The 15,051-nt window shown below is 60.0% G+C and overlaps 1 protein-coding gene across 1 annotated transcript in view; it reads left to right on the top strand.

The window, feature by feature from the left end:
• Positions 1-15,051, top strand: part of Runx3 (RUNX family transcription factor 3) — a 54,457-nt gene that overhangs the window by 28,299 nt on the left and 11,107 nt on the right. Inside the window, exons 2-4 of the mRNA XM_060379320.1 lie at positions 2,265-2,533; positions 4,533-4,689; positions 11,988-12,092. Of these exons, the coding sequence (XP_060235303.1) occupies positions 2,265-2,533; positions 4,533-4,689; positions 11,988-12,092 (531 nt within the window). The remainder of the gene's footprint in view (positions 1-2,264; positions 2,534-4,532; positions 4,690-11,987; positions 12,093-15,051) is intronic.

The raw sequence follows: 15,051 nt of genomic DNA, 5'->3' as shown, positions 1-15,051 counted from the left end.
TGCGGAGATAAGGAGGAGTCAGGCGCGGAACTCGCAAGAAAACAGCTCTTCCCGGGCAGCCGGTGGCTCGGGAAACCGGGGGCCTGCAGCTGGAGCACAGCTGTGCGCCGGGGCCGGCAGGGCCGGTGGGGCCGCCGAGCAGCCAGCGGGGCGCCAGCGCCCACTAGCGGGAGGTCGCCGTCACTGCCTCAGGCCCGGCGACCCCGCGCCCGCGACCTCGGGGCGCACGCTCAGAGCCAGCGCTTTCCCGACCCTTGGTGCCCACAGCCCCTTCCTTCCGAGCGCGGTAGCTGAGTCCCGGGTCAGGGTCAAACGCTGGACCCCACACCGTGGCCTCCCTTTCTCGAAACCCGTTTGCCAACTCGTTGTAGGGTCAGAAAGAAATCAGGCGGAGGGGCAAGGAAATGGGGCAGAAGCAAACTAGGGCCGTTGGAGAAATCGAATTCACACTCCATGAGGCGGCCAGCCGGGCCCACAGCCGCTCTGGGGCAGCGTGGGCGGCTCGTCGCGGGGCCTGGGCCCTGCCTGGTGGCTGGCAGTGGCCGCTTCTCCAGAGGAGCCCCCTGAGGGCGCAGCCCAGAGCCAGGCTCCCTGGGACTCCTCCGGCCCTCGGGTTGTTGCCAGAGCTTCATGGCGGCCCAAGGCCTAGTGATGGGCAAGTCCCAGCCAGTCACAGGTTCTCGAAAGGTCTGGTGAGGACCCTGGCCGTCCTTGCCTCCTTGGTGACCCGAGGCGCTGGCATGGGGCCCAGACGGGAGCACAGACCCTTCTGCTGGCGCTGCTCGGACCCGGGGACGGAGCTGGCCCGCGCGGTCAGGCGCCCGGAGCCTGATTTCGTTTTATTTCTGACAAAATGGAGTGTGCAAGGCTAAGGCCAGAGCCGGGATGCGGTGCCGCCGGCTCCTAGACCTTGCGCCGCGCCTGGAGCTTGGAACTGGTCGGGGCAGACGGGGCCGCCGCCGCAGGCAACGAAATCGCCGTCGGGTCTCCGAAGGCCCGAGGGAAGGCCGGGCGTTCGTTCCCGCGGTCCGGGCAGCGCACCTCGGGGCGGCCCGGCGACCCGGCTCTCCTGCCCCGCGCGGCCCTGTGGCTGCGCGTCCCTGGTGCCAGGCCCGGGGGACGGGGCGGGGGAAGGGTGGCCGGCCGCGAAGCCCACGAGGCTGGGCCACGGGGCCCGAGTGGGCCGAGACCCCAGGACGGATTTCCCCAGGAGGACCCCTTCCCAGGCGCAGGGAGAAAGCGTCCTTCCTGCCACAGAGCCGCACCCACGTGTGTGACACAGGACGGTGACAGCACGCGTGTGCGCGCGTGTGTGTGTGTGCGTGCGTGTGCGTGTGTGTGTCCGTGTGTGCGTGTGTGTCCGTGTGCGGGTGCGTGTGTCCGTGTGTGTGTGTGTGTGTGTGTGTGTGTGTGATTCCAAAAAGCTCACGGTTGCAGGCCCTGATGTAGTTTTCAAAGAGCCACGAGCCGCCACGCCAGAGAACGACCCCACAAAGCCCAGGCGACCCCGTGACTAGTTCCGAGCGAACAGAAATACGGCGCTGGGTCCCTCCCCACCGCCGGGCCGCGCGTGGGAACGTCCACTGTGTCCTCCTCGAGGGCTGACACGCGGGCCAGGGCGGCGAGGCCGGGGGGATGGGCGGGGCGGTGCAGGCCGCGCGGAGCTGTGGAAGCCCGCGTGGGGTGGGAGCTCCGGGGTCCGAATCGTGTGTGGGGCGGAGGGAGCGAGGGGGCGGTCCTGGGTGGCACCGCAGGGACCGGCCGAGGGTGCCGGGTTCCGGAGGGCTGCGGTGGCCGGAGCTGCGGCAGCCGCGCTGCGACCCGAGGGAGGGGAAGCGGGGAGGGGGGGAGGACCGCGGGGGGCGCACGGGGCTGCGGGGACGCGGGAGGGGGGGGTCCGGAGCCTCCCGGGGCGGGCCACCCCCCCTCCACGCCGTCCCCGGCGCACCCCGAGCCCGGGGGGAGGGGGAGGGGGCTGCGATTGGCCGCGCCCCGCGTCGCTCGCTCGGCCCCGCCCCGCCGCCCCGGGTACTAACCCCGCCGCCGCCGCTCGGTCCCCCAGGATCCGGGCCGGGGCCGCCGCCGCCGCCGCCGCCGAGTCGGTGGGGCGCGGTGGGGGGGGGGAGGATGCGGGACTAGCGGGCGCGCGCGGCGACCGTCGGGGCGTGCCCCCCCAGCCGGGCCGCCCGCCCCCCGGGGCCCCCGGGGCCCCCCGCCTCCCGCCGCCCGCGCCCCTGACGGCCACGGCATGCGTATTCCCGTAGACCCGGGCACCAGCCGCCGCTTCACTCCCCCCTCCACGGCCTTCCCCTGCGGCGGCGCCGGCGGCGGCAAGATGGGCGAAAACAGCGGCGCGCTGGGCGCGCAGGCGGCGGGGGGCCCCGGAGGCCGCGCCCGGGCCGAGGTGCGCTCGATGGTGGACGTGCTGGCCGACCACGCGGGAGAGCTCGTGCGCACCGACAGCCCCAACTTCCTCTGCTCCGTGCTGCCCTCGCACTGGCGCTGCAACAAGACGCTGCCCGTCGCCTTCAAGGTGAGTGTGCGGGGGAGGGGAGGGTGCGGGGGGGACGGGGAGAGACGGGGGGAACGAGGGCGCCCCCCCTCCGCTGCAGAAGCCCCGGCCGGTGAGGACCGGGAGGGCACGGGGGGGGGGACAGTCGGCTGGCAGGACACGGAGGGGGGACCCCACGCCCTGGAAGGACCCCTCAGTGAGAGCCCAGACTCCAGGGGCCGTGAGAGGAGGGCAGCGGGGTGGGAGGAGAGCGGGGCGCTCGTCCCGAGGGGCACGGGGGGGGGGGCCCGGTCACCGGCGCTGCAGGAACGGGCCGGGAGAGCGCGCCAGGGACCCGGTGTCCCCGCTGCGGGGAACGGGGTCCGGAGGGATGGCGTGCGCATCGGTCGGGGGAGATGCAGGAGGGCGCCCGGGAGGACGCGGGTCGCCGCAGCCTCGCTGCCCTCAGGACCTGGGGCGCTGACAGCCTGGAGGGGCCCGGACCTCCCTCCACCCGGCCTCCGCGGGGCCCCGCGGGGACGGCCGGAGCACCGGGGTCTGCAGGTTCCTGGGCACAGCCTCACCCGTACCCGGGGAGAGGACCCTCCGAGCGAGGGGAGCACCCGGGAGGTGTGGGGTGCAGAGAGCCCGGAGTGCCGGGCCTACCCCGCGCTCCTCCGCGCTGCTTCCTTCCCACCCTCTTCCCCGCGGCTGAAACCCCAGGCCGATCCTGGATCCCTAAAGCTCTGCATCCCCGAGTGATAGGCAGAGGCCGGGGGGGGGGGGGGGAGGGGGGGAGTGTCTCCATCCTGGCATCCCGGAGTCGTTCAGAGAAAAAAAAAAATTTCAACTGTGCCAGGGACAGACAGGCAACTGTTTCATTTTCTTCTTGTTCTTTCTTTCTTTCTTTTTCTTTTTTTAAAGGGGGGGGGCAGCCAGATGAAACGAAAACGCCTTGGTTTTCCCCTAAACTTGCAGCTGTGCCATGAGAAAGGGCAGAGCAGGGAGGGCCGGCGGCTCGGTGGTGTCCGAGGTGGCTGCAAACGCCGCGGGCTGCCGGCCTCCGAGGCCCTCCTTGCTCGCACTGACACTTCAGACTGTAAAGAAGGAGGAAGGAGAAAAAAAAAAAAAAAGACTAGTGACTCTTTGAGGTCTCCAGGGTGACATCTTAAAATACCGGGGGAGGGGGGATCTCCCGGGGAGGAGGGAGGGAGGGAGGAGGGAGGGAGGGAGGAAGCCCGTGTGACTGTAATCGTCAGATCGGAGGTTTTACTGTCACTTGGAGCTTAAAAGGAATCTTTGAAATTAAAAGAAGACAGGATGTTGACAGGAAATCTGGCCTTTTTAATCAGACCCCAAACATTTTCGTCTCGAAATCCTTACCATCTGGATCCCCCGGTCCCCGCACACGGCGGCCACGTTTAAATGGCTGTGGCTCCGTTTAAAGTCTGGTTCAAAAGGCCTCGGCCTCTCGGTGCGCCTCGGGTGCGGAGGGGGGGAGATGATATTTGAGGGTGCGCCTCTCCCCACCCAGCAGAGTTCCCCAACAGGTACCCGCTGGCTTCGGGCTCTCCCGGAGCAGCTCGGCCACCACAGCAGTTTGTTTTTTCATTTTGCTTTTTTTTTTTTCTCTCTCTCTCTCTCTGCATAACGAATCCGGGCGCTGCTGAGGCCGTTTAGCTGGGCCCTGGCCACACGGCAGGACCAAATTTCATACCCCAAAGGGCCAGTGCGTTCACTGAGAGCAAAGAGTAGCCCTGTTACTGTCGCTGATCCTCCCTTAGCGCCCCACCCTTGGCAATGACCTTGCTGATTGACAGCTCTAGGTTAGACCTGATTTAATATGAAAGGATGCTGGGGGGGGGGGCGCTCCTTAACCGCTGGACCCAGGATTTGAGGATGGAGGGCAGAGGGTTCATCGTTTGGGTTTGCGGCTGAGGAACCCTCAGGGAGCCTGGGCCCCGGGGGAGAGGGGGCTGCGCGTCGAGAGCCCCTCCTTTCGGCCTCCCTAATCCGTCCTCTTCCCCGCCGGCGTCCTCAGGTGGTGGCCCTGGGGGACGTGCCCGACGGGACGGTGGTGACCGTGATGGCGGGCAACGACGAGAATTACTCCGCGGAGCTGCGCAACGCTTCCGCCGTCATGAAGAACCAGGTGGCCCGCTTTAACGACCTTCGGTTCGTGGGCCGCAGCGGGCGAGGTGAGCAAGAGCGACCCCGGGGTGAGGAAGGTGGGGATGGGAGCTGAGGGACGCTTCTGGGGTCTGCAGGCCCGGGGCTGTCCGAAGAACAAGTTGGTCCCGTGGGCGTCAGGCCACCTTTTCCTGTGGGTGGGTTTGCGATTTCTCACTAGTAAAGAATTCTGCCAGGTTGCGGGGTTCAGGGGCTTCTTCCCCCGTTGGCATCCCTGACCTCACAGAACATGCTGGGAGAAGGCCCTGCGCGCACAGCTCAGGCAGGGTGGGGGTGTCTTTTGGTTGGGGCCGAGGCACCCCAGGGCCGGAGCCCCACCCCCACCCCCACCCCCATGGTCTCCTTAGGTCCTAGTCTCCCCGGAGTCTCTGGGCTTTCGGAGTGGGAAGACGAATGTCGGAAAGAGGAGTCTGAAGGCTGCCTCCTCGGCCCCGGGCTCACGCTGGTGGCCGCGGTGCCAGCGCGACCCACCCCGGTAGTGGCAAGAAGACGGGGACAGACGCCACAGTGGCTGCCGCCAGGGCCTGTTGAGTGGGTGGTTGCTGGGACCTGAAACCCGTCATCATGTAGCTCTGGGGTGGAGGAGCCCTCCTCGTTCCCATGGCCCCGGGATAGGAGGATCTGTGGCTTTAGGAGAGAAGTGGCCGAGCCCTGGGGTGGCTGAGCAGCTACCTTCCCCAGCTCTGGGAGCCCTCCAGGGTTAGGAAGTGAGCGGCTCCCGGCAGCTGGGGCAAAATGGTAGTTTTCAACACCAATAAACAAGACCTTCTCGAGGTTGGAGTTCCCTGGGAGCCGCCAGCCCGCTCCCACCGGGCATCTGGGCACCATTTTGTCCTCTGCAGCCGTTCGGTCTATACATACAAATGTCAAACATATTTTTGACTTTTCAGCATTAATTAAAACCAGGGTGTTATTTGCATGTAATAACTGTTTACTTGTTACTTTTTATGAAACTGAAATAGTTTACATTCTTTCGAACATTTCCTGTTCCTGTTGGCTCCCTTCCCCGTGCACAGATTTCTTTCAAACGTAGCCCTTAACTGGTTGCAGGTTGATGGATGGAAAATGTTTGCTTTTATGAATTAAGCTTTCATTGCTGCTCCTAATTAGTCTCCAAGCCCCTTTTGTCATCCCTGATCCCCGGGCCCTTTGCAACTTAATCGAAGCCCTGGCCCCAGCGGAGCATCTCTCCTGTGGTGCCCAGGTGAGGAGAACATCCTAGCCGGCTGTCCCCAGGGAAGCTGGTAGACAGGGACGTGGGCTCCCTGAACCCCGGAAGGCACCACGCACTCAGGACCCCCTTTACCCGGCCACGCTGCTCCCTCCCCTGTGAGGTGACAGGAAAACAAAAGGGTGATGATTCTCTCACTTACTGTGGCCCCCCCCACGCACACCCTAAGAAGTATTTTTGCTTTATTTATTTGGAGATAGTCTCACGGTGTGGGTATACAGGCTGGCCTGAAGCTCGTTCTATCGTCAAGATTGACCCCAGATCTTTAGTCCTGCCTCGGCCTCCTCCCGAGGGTTAGGATTGCAGGTGAAGCCATACCTGCGCAGACAAGGCCCCTCTCCCCGGGGAGAGATATGTGTCCAAGGTATCGCCGAGCTGTGTGTTCTTGGATCTTTTGAGGCTGAGCCTGGGGTGGTGGCTGCAGTTCAAAAGCCCTCCACCAGCCTCAGCGGCCCTGGAAGGAAGGAGGAAGCCCACAGACATCGCCCGTGAAGTTTTGGCCCAAGGGCCCTTGGCTCCTACTCTTCCAGTCTGAGGTCCGGAGCATCTGGCCTTACTTTCCTCAGTGCCCCAGTTTCCTTATCTGTGGAATTGGGGGGGGGGGTGTGATCATGGCGCAGTTTAATGAGGTATGACTTTAATGTGGCAGATTCAGGGCACTGGTAGAATCGTACGTGTTCTCAGAGTTAGGTGCAGGGTAGAGATTTTGTACGGTAAAAGGTTGGCACTGGAAGGGCCTTTGACACTGATTCTGATTGCAGTGTGGTTTGGCCGGGGGTGGGGGAAACCCAGGAGGTGTTCGGCGCTGAGTGGGAGAGGCGGGGGTGCTGATGTGAGGAGGGTGCCTCGGAGGTCCTTACCTCCGCTACCGTCCGAACAACCGGGAAAGTCCCTCCTCAGAGCTCTGGGCCACTTCAGGTCAGGCTAGAGAACCCAAGAATTTTGGCTTGCTTTTTTTTTTTTATTTTTTATTCCTGATTTCTGTCTGAATCCCAGAAAGATCGCTTTTTAAAAAAGAAAGGCACGCCCCAGCACCCGCTGCGCCGGCGCCCCGTCCTCTCCCGCCTGCTGCTACGTCCCTCCCTGCCCCAAAGGTCTTGTAATCTGTGCTTTAGCTTCCTTCCGGGGCCACTGTCATTTTCTACCTGCAAACCCTGAATCTCTGTCATTCCGTATCAAGAAAGAAAGAAGGAAGGAAGGGAGGGAGGGAGAAAGGAAAGAAGGAAGGAAGGAAAGAATGAAGAAAGGAAGGAAGGAAGGAAGGAAGGAAGGAAGGAAGGAAGGAAGAGAGAGGGAGAGAGAGAGGGAGGGAGGGAGGGAGGGAGGAGGAAAGGTCCTTGCTGGCAGATACAGATTTGAATATGTAAATGACCATTGAGACCCGGCAGTTCGGCTGCGCGTCCTTCTCAGAAGCCCCTTGAAAGGGGGGTGACAGTTCTCAAAGTGAGAACCAGGATTTGCACAAGATGGAAAGAGTCTCTAGAGTAGTGAACAGTGGGGGGGTTGTTTTGGCTTTTTTTTTCTTCGGGTGCTAGGTATCAAAGCCCGGCCCTGGCTCGTGCTGGATGAACGACCTGCTACTGAGTCACATCCCCAGTCCCCCCCCCAGACGGAAACAAGACTTCATCCTCTGAAAAATTCAGTAGTTCTTTAAAAAAAAAAATTTTTTTTTCCCTTTAGTTCAGGTAAAACTGAGTTGGGTTCGTGGCTCAGGAAGTTGTATTCTGCCTTGTTTTGTTTTCATTTATTTAAAGCGCATTTTCCCTCGTAGGAGAAAGTAATCTGTGGCCCTACGCGGTGCCAGGCTTGTGTGCATACACACGCACACACTCAGCTGTCCACCTGTGCGTGAACTCTTGCGTGCACACATCCGCCCCAAGGGCGGGTGCTCTCCTGGCCCTTCGCCATGGCAACCCCAGCTTGTCTTCTAGAAGACAAAGCGATACCCCCCCCACACACGTGGCCTAGGCACACGTGAGTCACCCAGCACCTGTCATTAGGAGGCGAACAGGCGGCAGAGGTTTGTGGAGAGAGACTTTGGGTGAGAGCTGTCGGTGCACGCTGATGGGACCCCTGGATCAGGGTCGCTGAGAGGTTAGGGAGCCGGGGCGTGGCCCCGGGGTTCGGGCAGCGCCTGTGGGCGGGGCTTGTCCCGGGCCTGCTTCCCGACCCACTGGAGACCGCCGAGGCAGGGCTGCGGCCTGCACTTGTTTCACACACCCGAACAGGACAGTCCTTCCCCGCTCCAGCTGGGGCCAGACCTCTCAGTTCCTCGACTGCGACTCCGGGCCTTGTGGCCTGGCCCCCCGTGGCTGGCGTAGCTGCTAGGCTCCCGCACAGCCACCCACTCACTTTTTCCTGCACCTTCCACTCAGCTTCCTGCTCGGAAGGAGAGATGCTCGCTCATGCTGGGTACCACCAGGGGGAGGACTGGGTCCTGGGGTCGGCTGTCTCTACCCATTTTTCTCAAGGTGTCTCAGGTTCCTAGGCCCCAACCCTGACGTCCTGACTCCCACTCCTCTCAGTGGGTAGCTGAGAGAGGGAGGAGCTGAGGTCTGCTGGTGGCCTGGACGGGGTGTGCCGTGTAGTTTGCTGGCCAGGGCAGGATGGGAGCGGGGTGGCAGGTGTTCGTTTGGAGGGCACAGCTGCAGAAGAGCCTGGGTCCTGCCTGGATACTGGGGGAGCCACGGCCCCTCTGTGAGCCTCAGTCTCTGCCTCTGGAAAATGGCTGCATTTAAAAATAGTTGATTCAGTCTCTACCACACACCAGGTGGTATCCCGGGGGCTTGGGGGAGGGGGTTTCAGGGAGGGATAGACTAGCGCTCTGGCTCTTGTGAGCTTAGCTCCTAGGAGATGGATTCTGTAGTGAACTTGGCAAGAAAACTCCGAGCAGGTTCTGGGGGCAGGAGGCGCAAGGGTCTGCAGAGGAGAGCGGTGGGGGAGGGGGGCGGGGGGCCACCGCTGTTCTGTAGAACAGGTTCCTTAGTTGGCTCTAGCAGTGGGGTGGTGACGCTGTAAGGACCTGTAAGGACGGTCACATGATCTGTAAATGGCTTGTTGGTGGCGAGGTCACAGGTTCTGCTCATTCCACTTCTGTGGCTTGTGGCTTGCACTTTGGCTTGGGAGAGGCTCTTCCAGTTAGGGGCTGGGGACGAGACTATTGCAGATTTTCCTGCCCCAGATCCCTGGCCTGCTCTAGGTTAAGAAGGGTCAACCACAGAGGCCAAATTGAAAAAAAAAAAAAATCCACTCTGTTGGTCTGGTTTTTGTTGCTGTTGTTTTGTTTTGTTTTGTTTGTTTGTTTGTTTGTTGGCCCTGGGGATGGAGCCCAGAGCCTGAAGCATTCTAGACAAACCTTCTACCACTGAGGCACACACCTTTGAAATGTTGTCACCTTTAAATAGAGTGGCTAGAGGTAGTCCTCATTGAGAAGGTTCTCTCCGTTACAGACCTTAGTCCTCAGTCTGGAGCCCTGGCAGCTAAGGCTCCAGGTACCAGCCTGCCCCCCTCCTTCACTGTGCCCCCCCAGGAAGCGATGAGGTCAGAGAGCCTGGCTTACTTCCCCCTAGTCCCCCATTGGTTGGGAGGAGGAGTCTAGGAAAGAAATGACCTCAAAGTGAGAAGGCAGAGAGAAGATGTCCCCAAGGGGAGTGGAGAGGAGTCTGAGGCCACCTGCCCTGGGTGCCCCAGACTGTCTGCCTTTCTCTTTCCAGAAATCAAGCAAATGGCCTCTGGCCTGAGCGTGAGGGCCAAGCTGGCTTTCCTAACTCAAACCTCCAAGGCTAGATAGACGCCTTAATATTTGTGTCCTGGCCTCTGCTGGCTGCCTCAGAGACCTTCTTCCAGTGATGGGCCTATTTCCCAGGGTACTCTGACTATACTCTCCCAGAAGCCCCTGGGTTTGGAGGCTCAGCTGGTGAGCTGGCCTGGCTGCCATAGCCATGCTGTGGTGGCTCCTGTTTCCGGGGCTAGAATTTTCCCTTGAGCAAAGAGAACAGCAAGATTGCTTCTGCCCTCTTGTACAGTAGGGCTGTGGAAACTGGCCCCATTAACATGACCTGTCTCCAGCAAACTCATGGGGGTCCCTGGGGGCCGCTCCAGAGAGGCACAAATGGCTGGACTTGGGCTGCCCATGGGGAGTTCCCATCCTCTAAGTTTGGTGGAGAGTCAGATCCACAGAAGCAAAGCAGGGTGAGGGGAAGTCGGGCTTGGGGGTCTGTGGAGTCCCATTGTGTTCCCCACCTACCCCCCCCATCTCATCTTAGATGGTAATGGCGCTGGCCTAGGCCCGAAGCCCCGGACACAGCCCAGTGCACAAAGCGGCAGAATGACTAAGATGCTAGAAAAACAGCCTTGGCCTTTGACATCCCCTCACCTTAGACATCACCGGCCAGGCAGAGCCTTCACGGCAGGGTGCCCTCCAAGTGTGCCTTCACCTATTTCCTGCCTGGGGAGACCTCTAACACCCAGAGAGAGAAAGAGAACGGGAGCGTTAGAAAGGGCTGAGGGTGGAAATGGAGTGTGGCGGCCGCCACCCTGACAGCCCACAGCTGGGAAAAAGCAGCTTGTCAAAGGCCCGCAAGCCCCGACAGGAGGCAGTGATGTGTGCTGGATTCCGGTGATGGGCAGTGCCGGGGACAGTTTCAGTCCCACTAATAAGAAAAAGGCAAACAAAAGCCTTTTTGATAGCCGAGAGCTAGCGACAGTTGGGGGACACGTGGCCTCACATCACTCAGGACGAGGTATGTGTCCCCAGAGAGTCAAGATTGGCCCCCACAAACTTCCCCGGGCCTCTGAGGTGACATGCTCGCTCAACACTTCCTGCAAATCGCTGGGAGGGAGTCAGCAGAGAGGAGATGTGGACAGAGATTTTGACACATGGAAGGTCATATTGTAAATGGTAAAGAGGGAGGGGGGAAAAACCCAAAAAGTATTATTTTAAAAGATTTTCCCCTCTCAGGAATTTTGAATGGAGACGTTGGAGCCAAATGTCTATCTAAAAATAGAACAGGGCTCTGGAAATAACAGTTGTGTCTACAGCAACCAGGTCAGGCCCCGCACAGCCCTGGCTGCACACAGCAGCAAGAAATTGACAATGACATTGGGAGGTGGACCAATCAAAGCCGAGGTCCCTGCCAGGGGAGTGTTTAGCAGCCATTGAAAATTGAAGTTTTAGTAATGCCACAGGGAAAGAACACAAGATGGAAGGGGGTGGGTAGGGGGGAAGGTTGGAGAGATGGCCCAGTGGTTAGAGCACTGGCTGCTCTTGCAGAGGACCCGGGTTTGATCCCCAGCACACACAAATGGTGGCTCACAGCTATCTGGAACTACAGTTCCAGGGGTCTGGATGCCCTATTCTGGCCTCTGTGGGTGCCAGGTCACACACACGGTGCACATACATGCATGTGAGCCAAACACTCCCATAAATAAAATAAATTTTAAACATGAAAACAAAAATCAAGACAGGCCCTTGTACTTGGGAGGCAGAGGCAGGTGGATCTCTGTGAGTTCAGAGTTCCAAGACAGCTGGGGCTATACGGAGAGACCCTGTCTCAAAAACAAGCAGACAAAAAAATCAAATCAAATCAAATCAAAAGGAAGAAAAGCTATAGCTTTTGGCACCTCAGCAACTGTGCAGAAACTGCTCCGCCCGGAGGATGGAAAAGAAAACCCCAACTGATGATGGTGGTTATCTCAGCCAGGGGACTGTGGGTGGGGTTTCTTCTTTTTAAATATGTTTTGTGTTCTCAACTTTTTTTTTTTTTTTTTTTTTCTATAAAGAGCACTAATTCCTTTCTGGGGAAGGAAAAAAAAAAACACGCATCTGTGAGCTTTACCTCAGAATTGTATGAGTCCCTAAATAGAAAGAATATCACAAAAATACAAAAATGTAGTCACGTAGAAGGGAGGGAGAAAGCCCCTCAACGCCAACCCTGGCAGCCTGAACTGTACTCTCCCTGCCCTTCTCTTTGTGCTTGAGGGGGACTAAAGTTGAGGGCTCTGACAGCAGAGCACGGGAGGGAGCTCGGGGGCTCCGAATGTGCCTGCCATCAAGCTCCTGCCTTGCTTCCCCAGGGAAGAGTTTCACTCTCACGATCACCGTGTTCACCAACCCTACCCAAGTGGCCACCTACCACCGAGCCATCAAGGTCACTGTGGATGGACCCCGGGAACCCCGACGTAAGTGCTGCTGAGCCCTGGCCAGGGCCAAGGCGGTGGGGGGAGGACAGCAGGGGGGCGGGCCTCCCTCCAAATGCTCATAGGCCCTAAAGTCCAAGACCTCTGGGCTCAGCCCCAGGCTCTGAAGGGCCAGCAAGGAGGCCAAGACGGCCTGTCCTCTCTAGGGACAGCAGGGAGGAGTGGGGGCACCGTGGGGATGGGGGTTAGGCCAGTTTGCTCTGTACCCCAGCTGCTTCTGCAGTGGTGAAGGATGCCGGGGGGGGGGGGGGGAGTAGCCCCCCAGATTGGCTGGCGCTGGTTGCTCTGTGTGGTGAAGCCACGCCCACTTCTGAAAGTCTTCAGAGCTCAGGCACACTGGTTACAGATCCACACAGAGGAGAACAGGAACTCAATGTGTGCTGAGCAGCAACTGCGTTCAGGGAGTCCCCGTCCATCAGAGTCCATCAGCGTCTGCGGCTGGGCAGGGGGTGGGGAGAGGGGCCTGGAATTTGCGCTCTAATTGCAGGGACGTCTCATGACAGCTGAGCCAGAGGGTCTCCCTATTGTGGGGAGGTGACCGCCCTAGTGCTTGTGGGGAATTTGACCTGTGCCAGTGGGGGTATGCTCCTGCCTCAGGCTTTCACTCAGGCTGCCGGGGCTTGGGATCTCTGCTTGGTGTTCAGGAGACTCAAAGGAGTGTGGCTTGTGGCGGGGGGGGGGGGGGGGGGGAGGGGGAAGGCACACTGGTGAGAACCATTCAGGCCCTAGAGTAAGGTCTGACACCCCTCCCCTCACCATCTAGAGCTCCAGCAGGTAGCTCTTGGGAAGGGCCCAGAGCTCGACCAAGTGGCCTGAGGAAGCCTCTTTACCTCAGGGTTGCCTCCTCCCAGGCCCTGAACTAAATGGGTTCACCCAGGCAGTTTCCCAGGCTGACACTATGCTGAAGCCATGAATTCATCTGTGCGGGTCACTTAGGGAGGTGATCACAGTCGCCTCAGCCAGGGTAGCCACTGTCCATTCGGGAGACAGCACTGAGGGCCTTCTCTGTGAGGGGGGCTGCTCTGTCCTTCCTGCCTGCAGCCCGATGGCAGTGTGTACATAGCAAAGGACTTAGAGGGTGGAAAGTCTTCATGAGCCCCTGTGTCTGGCCCTCACACTTAGCCTGCACCCCCCATCAGTGGGTTCCCCACCTCCCTCAGGAACAGCAGAGAGCTTCATTAAAGGGGTCACAGCTCTGTGCGCTGTCTCCCGAGTGGGCTCAGCGTGAAGATGCGGCACTTAGGGCCACAGTGGGGCTGGGAGTTGGGGAGAGATAGAGAAGTGGCAGGAGGCCAGGCAGTGCCTGGGGGTCTCAAGAGCCTCTTGTGTTTGACTGTTGTCCTGTGCTTCCTGGGGCCCATGGGAGAGAGAGGATGTGGCTCGGCCCGCCCAGGGAGCCCCTAGGGAGTCCTCTGCCTCCTGGTTCCCCAACCTGTCACACCTTAGATGGCCCTTTCAGGAGTAAGCTGGCTGGGAGGGGGAAAAACAGGAAGAGGTAGCTGGGGTCGGAGGTTGGGGTTGCTCTGTGGCCTAAGACACATCACATTCCTCTCCGGGCCTTCCTCATAGCTCATTTTTGGAACAGAGCAGAGGAGAAGCGTCATTCTCTAGGTTACACCATCCATGTCAACTCCTGCCCTTGGATGGCCTGCCTGACCCAGAAATCAGGTCTCCAGCACCTAGCCTCCAGTCCCAACATGTTTATAATTCTTCTTTGCTGGACTCAGTTTCCCTGTGTAAAGGGGGAAGACCACACACACACATACACACACACACACACACACACACAGAGCTGCTGGTCACTGAGTGGCCCTGTATGTACAACCTTTTTGCAGTGTTTCCATGAACTGATCCTGAGCAGCAGCCCCCCCCCCCCCCACACACCACCACCAGGTAGAGCCACTGCCTGAGGTGACCGTAGGACCTCCAGGCTGAGTCACAGGCTGGGTGTAAGGGTCTGGGACTCGGCAGGACAGTAAGGTTCCTGACTTTTCACTGTCACACTGGAAGTGTCATAACCCTCAGAGACCTGGCAGGCCTATGGCTCTCTGGTTCCCATGCTTTCCCCTTACCCCACTCCCCAACCCCTGTGAAGTCAGTGCCACTGTGGGTGGGTCGCGCTGGTCCAGGGATCGGGGAGTCCTGCCTCTCTGAGGCCCAGCTGTGGCTTCTGTGGCCGGGTCGTTCCCCTCTGGCGCCCCGCAGAGCGTGTCCAGCCTGCAGCCGGGTGGCCAGCTGGGGCTGAGGCTGGCTCGGTGGCTTCCTGCCTGTGTGGCCTCCCAGTCACTGGGGACTGGTTCAAATGCAGGTCGCTGAGCTGGGTCCAGCGCTGGGAGGCGGTGCAGGGCCTGGCCACACTGGCAGTGACCACAGCTTGGGAACACCTAACCCCATCTGCCAGGCTCAGCAGGTACCAAGAGTGTGGGACCCAGCTTCGCCCTGCTGGAGGCTGAGGGCGGGACCTGGAAAGCTTCCCTTCCCCTAAAAGCACACAAAGCAGTTTCCACAAATAGTTTCCCAGGCACCTGCCATATCCCTAGCAAGGGACACCACCCTGAACCCCACCTTCTGGTTCCCACCCTCCTGGGCCTCACATTCCAGAGGAATAAAGGGGAAACAGGTTTTACCGTGACCACGGCCATGCCAAATCTGGCGACGACTCTTTCCTCTCTTATACCCTCTTCCCCAACCCAGCCCCCTCCAGCTGCCAGCCCCTGCCAGGGACACTCCTGCCTCAGGACCTTTGCACGGCTGCTCCCATGGCAGAGTTCCAGCTCTCTGCCAAGGTTCTTTTCTTTTGCCCTGTCAGCCGCTTACTCCCGGCCCTGAGGATGCCCACGCGAGCGTTTAGCTGATACTCCTTAAATAGGTCAGGAAGACGCTAAGTAGATAATTTGTTCATTTCGGCAAAGCTGCGAGGAAGCCATACTGGGCAGAGGGT

This window comes from Meriones unguiculatus, chromosome 3 (assembly GCF_030254825.1).
Source record: "Meriones unguiculatus strain TT.TT164.6M chromosome 3, Bangor_MerUng_6.1, whole genome shotgun sequence".
Taxonomy (NCBI): Eukaryota; Metazoa; Chordata; class Mammalia; order Rodentia; family Muridae; genus Meriones; species Meriones unguiculatus.
The sequence above is the reverse complement of the archived record's forward strand: the minus strand, read 5'-3'. Positions and strand labels throughout refer to the sequence as shown.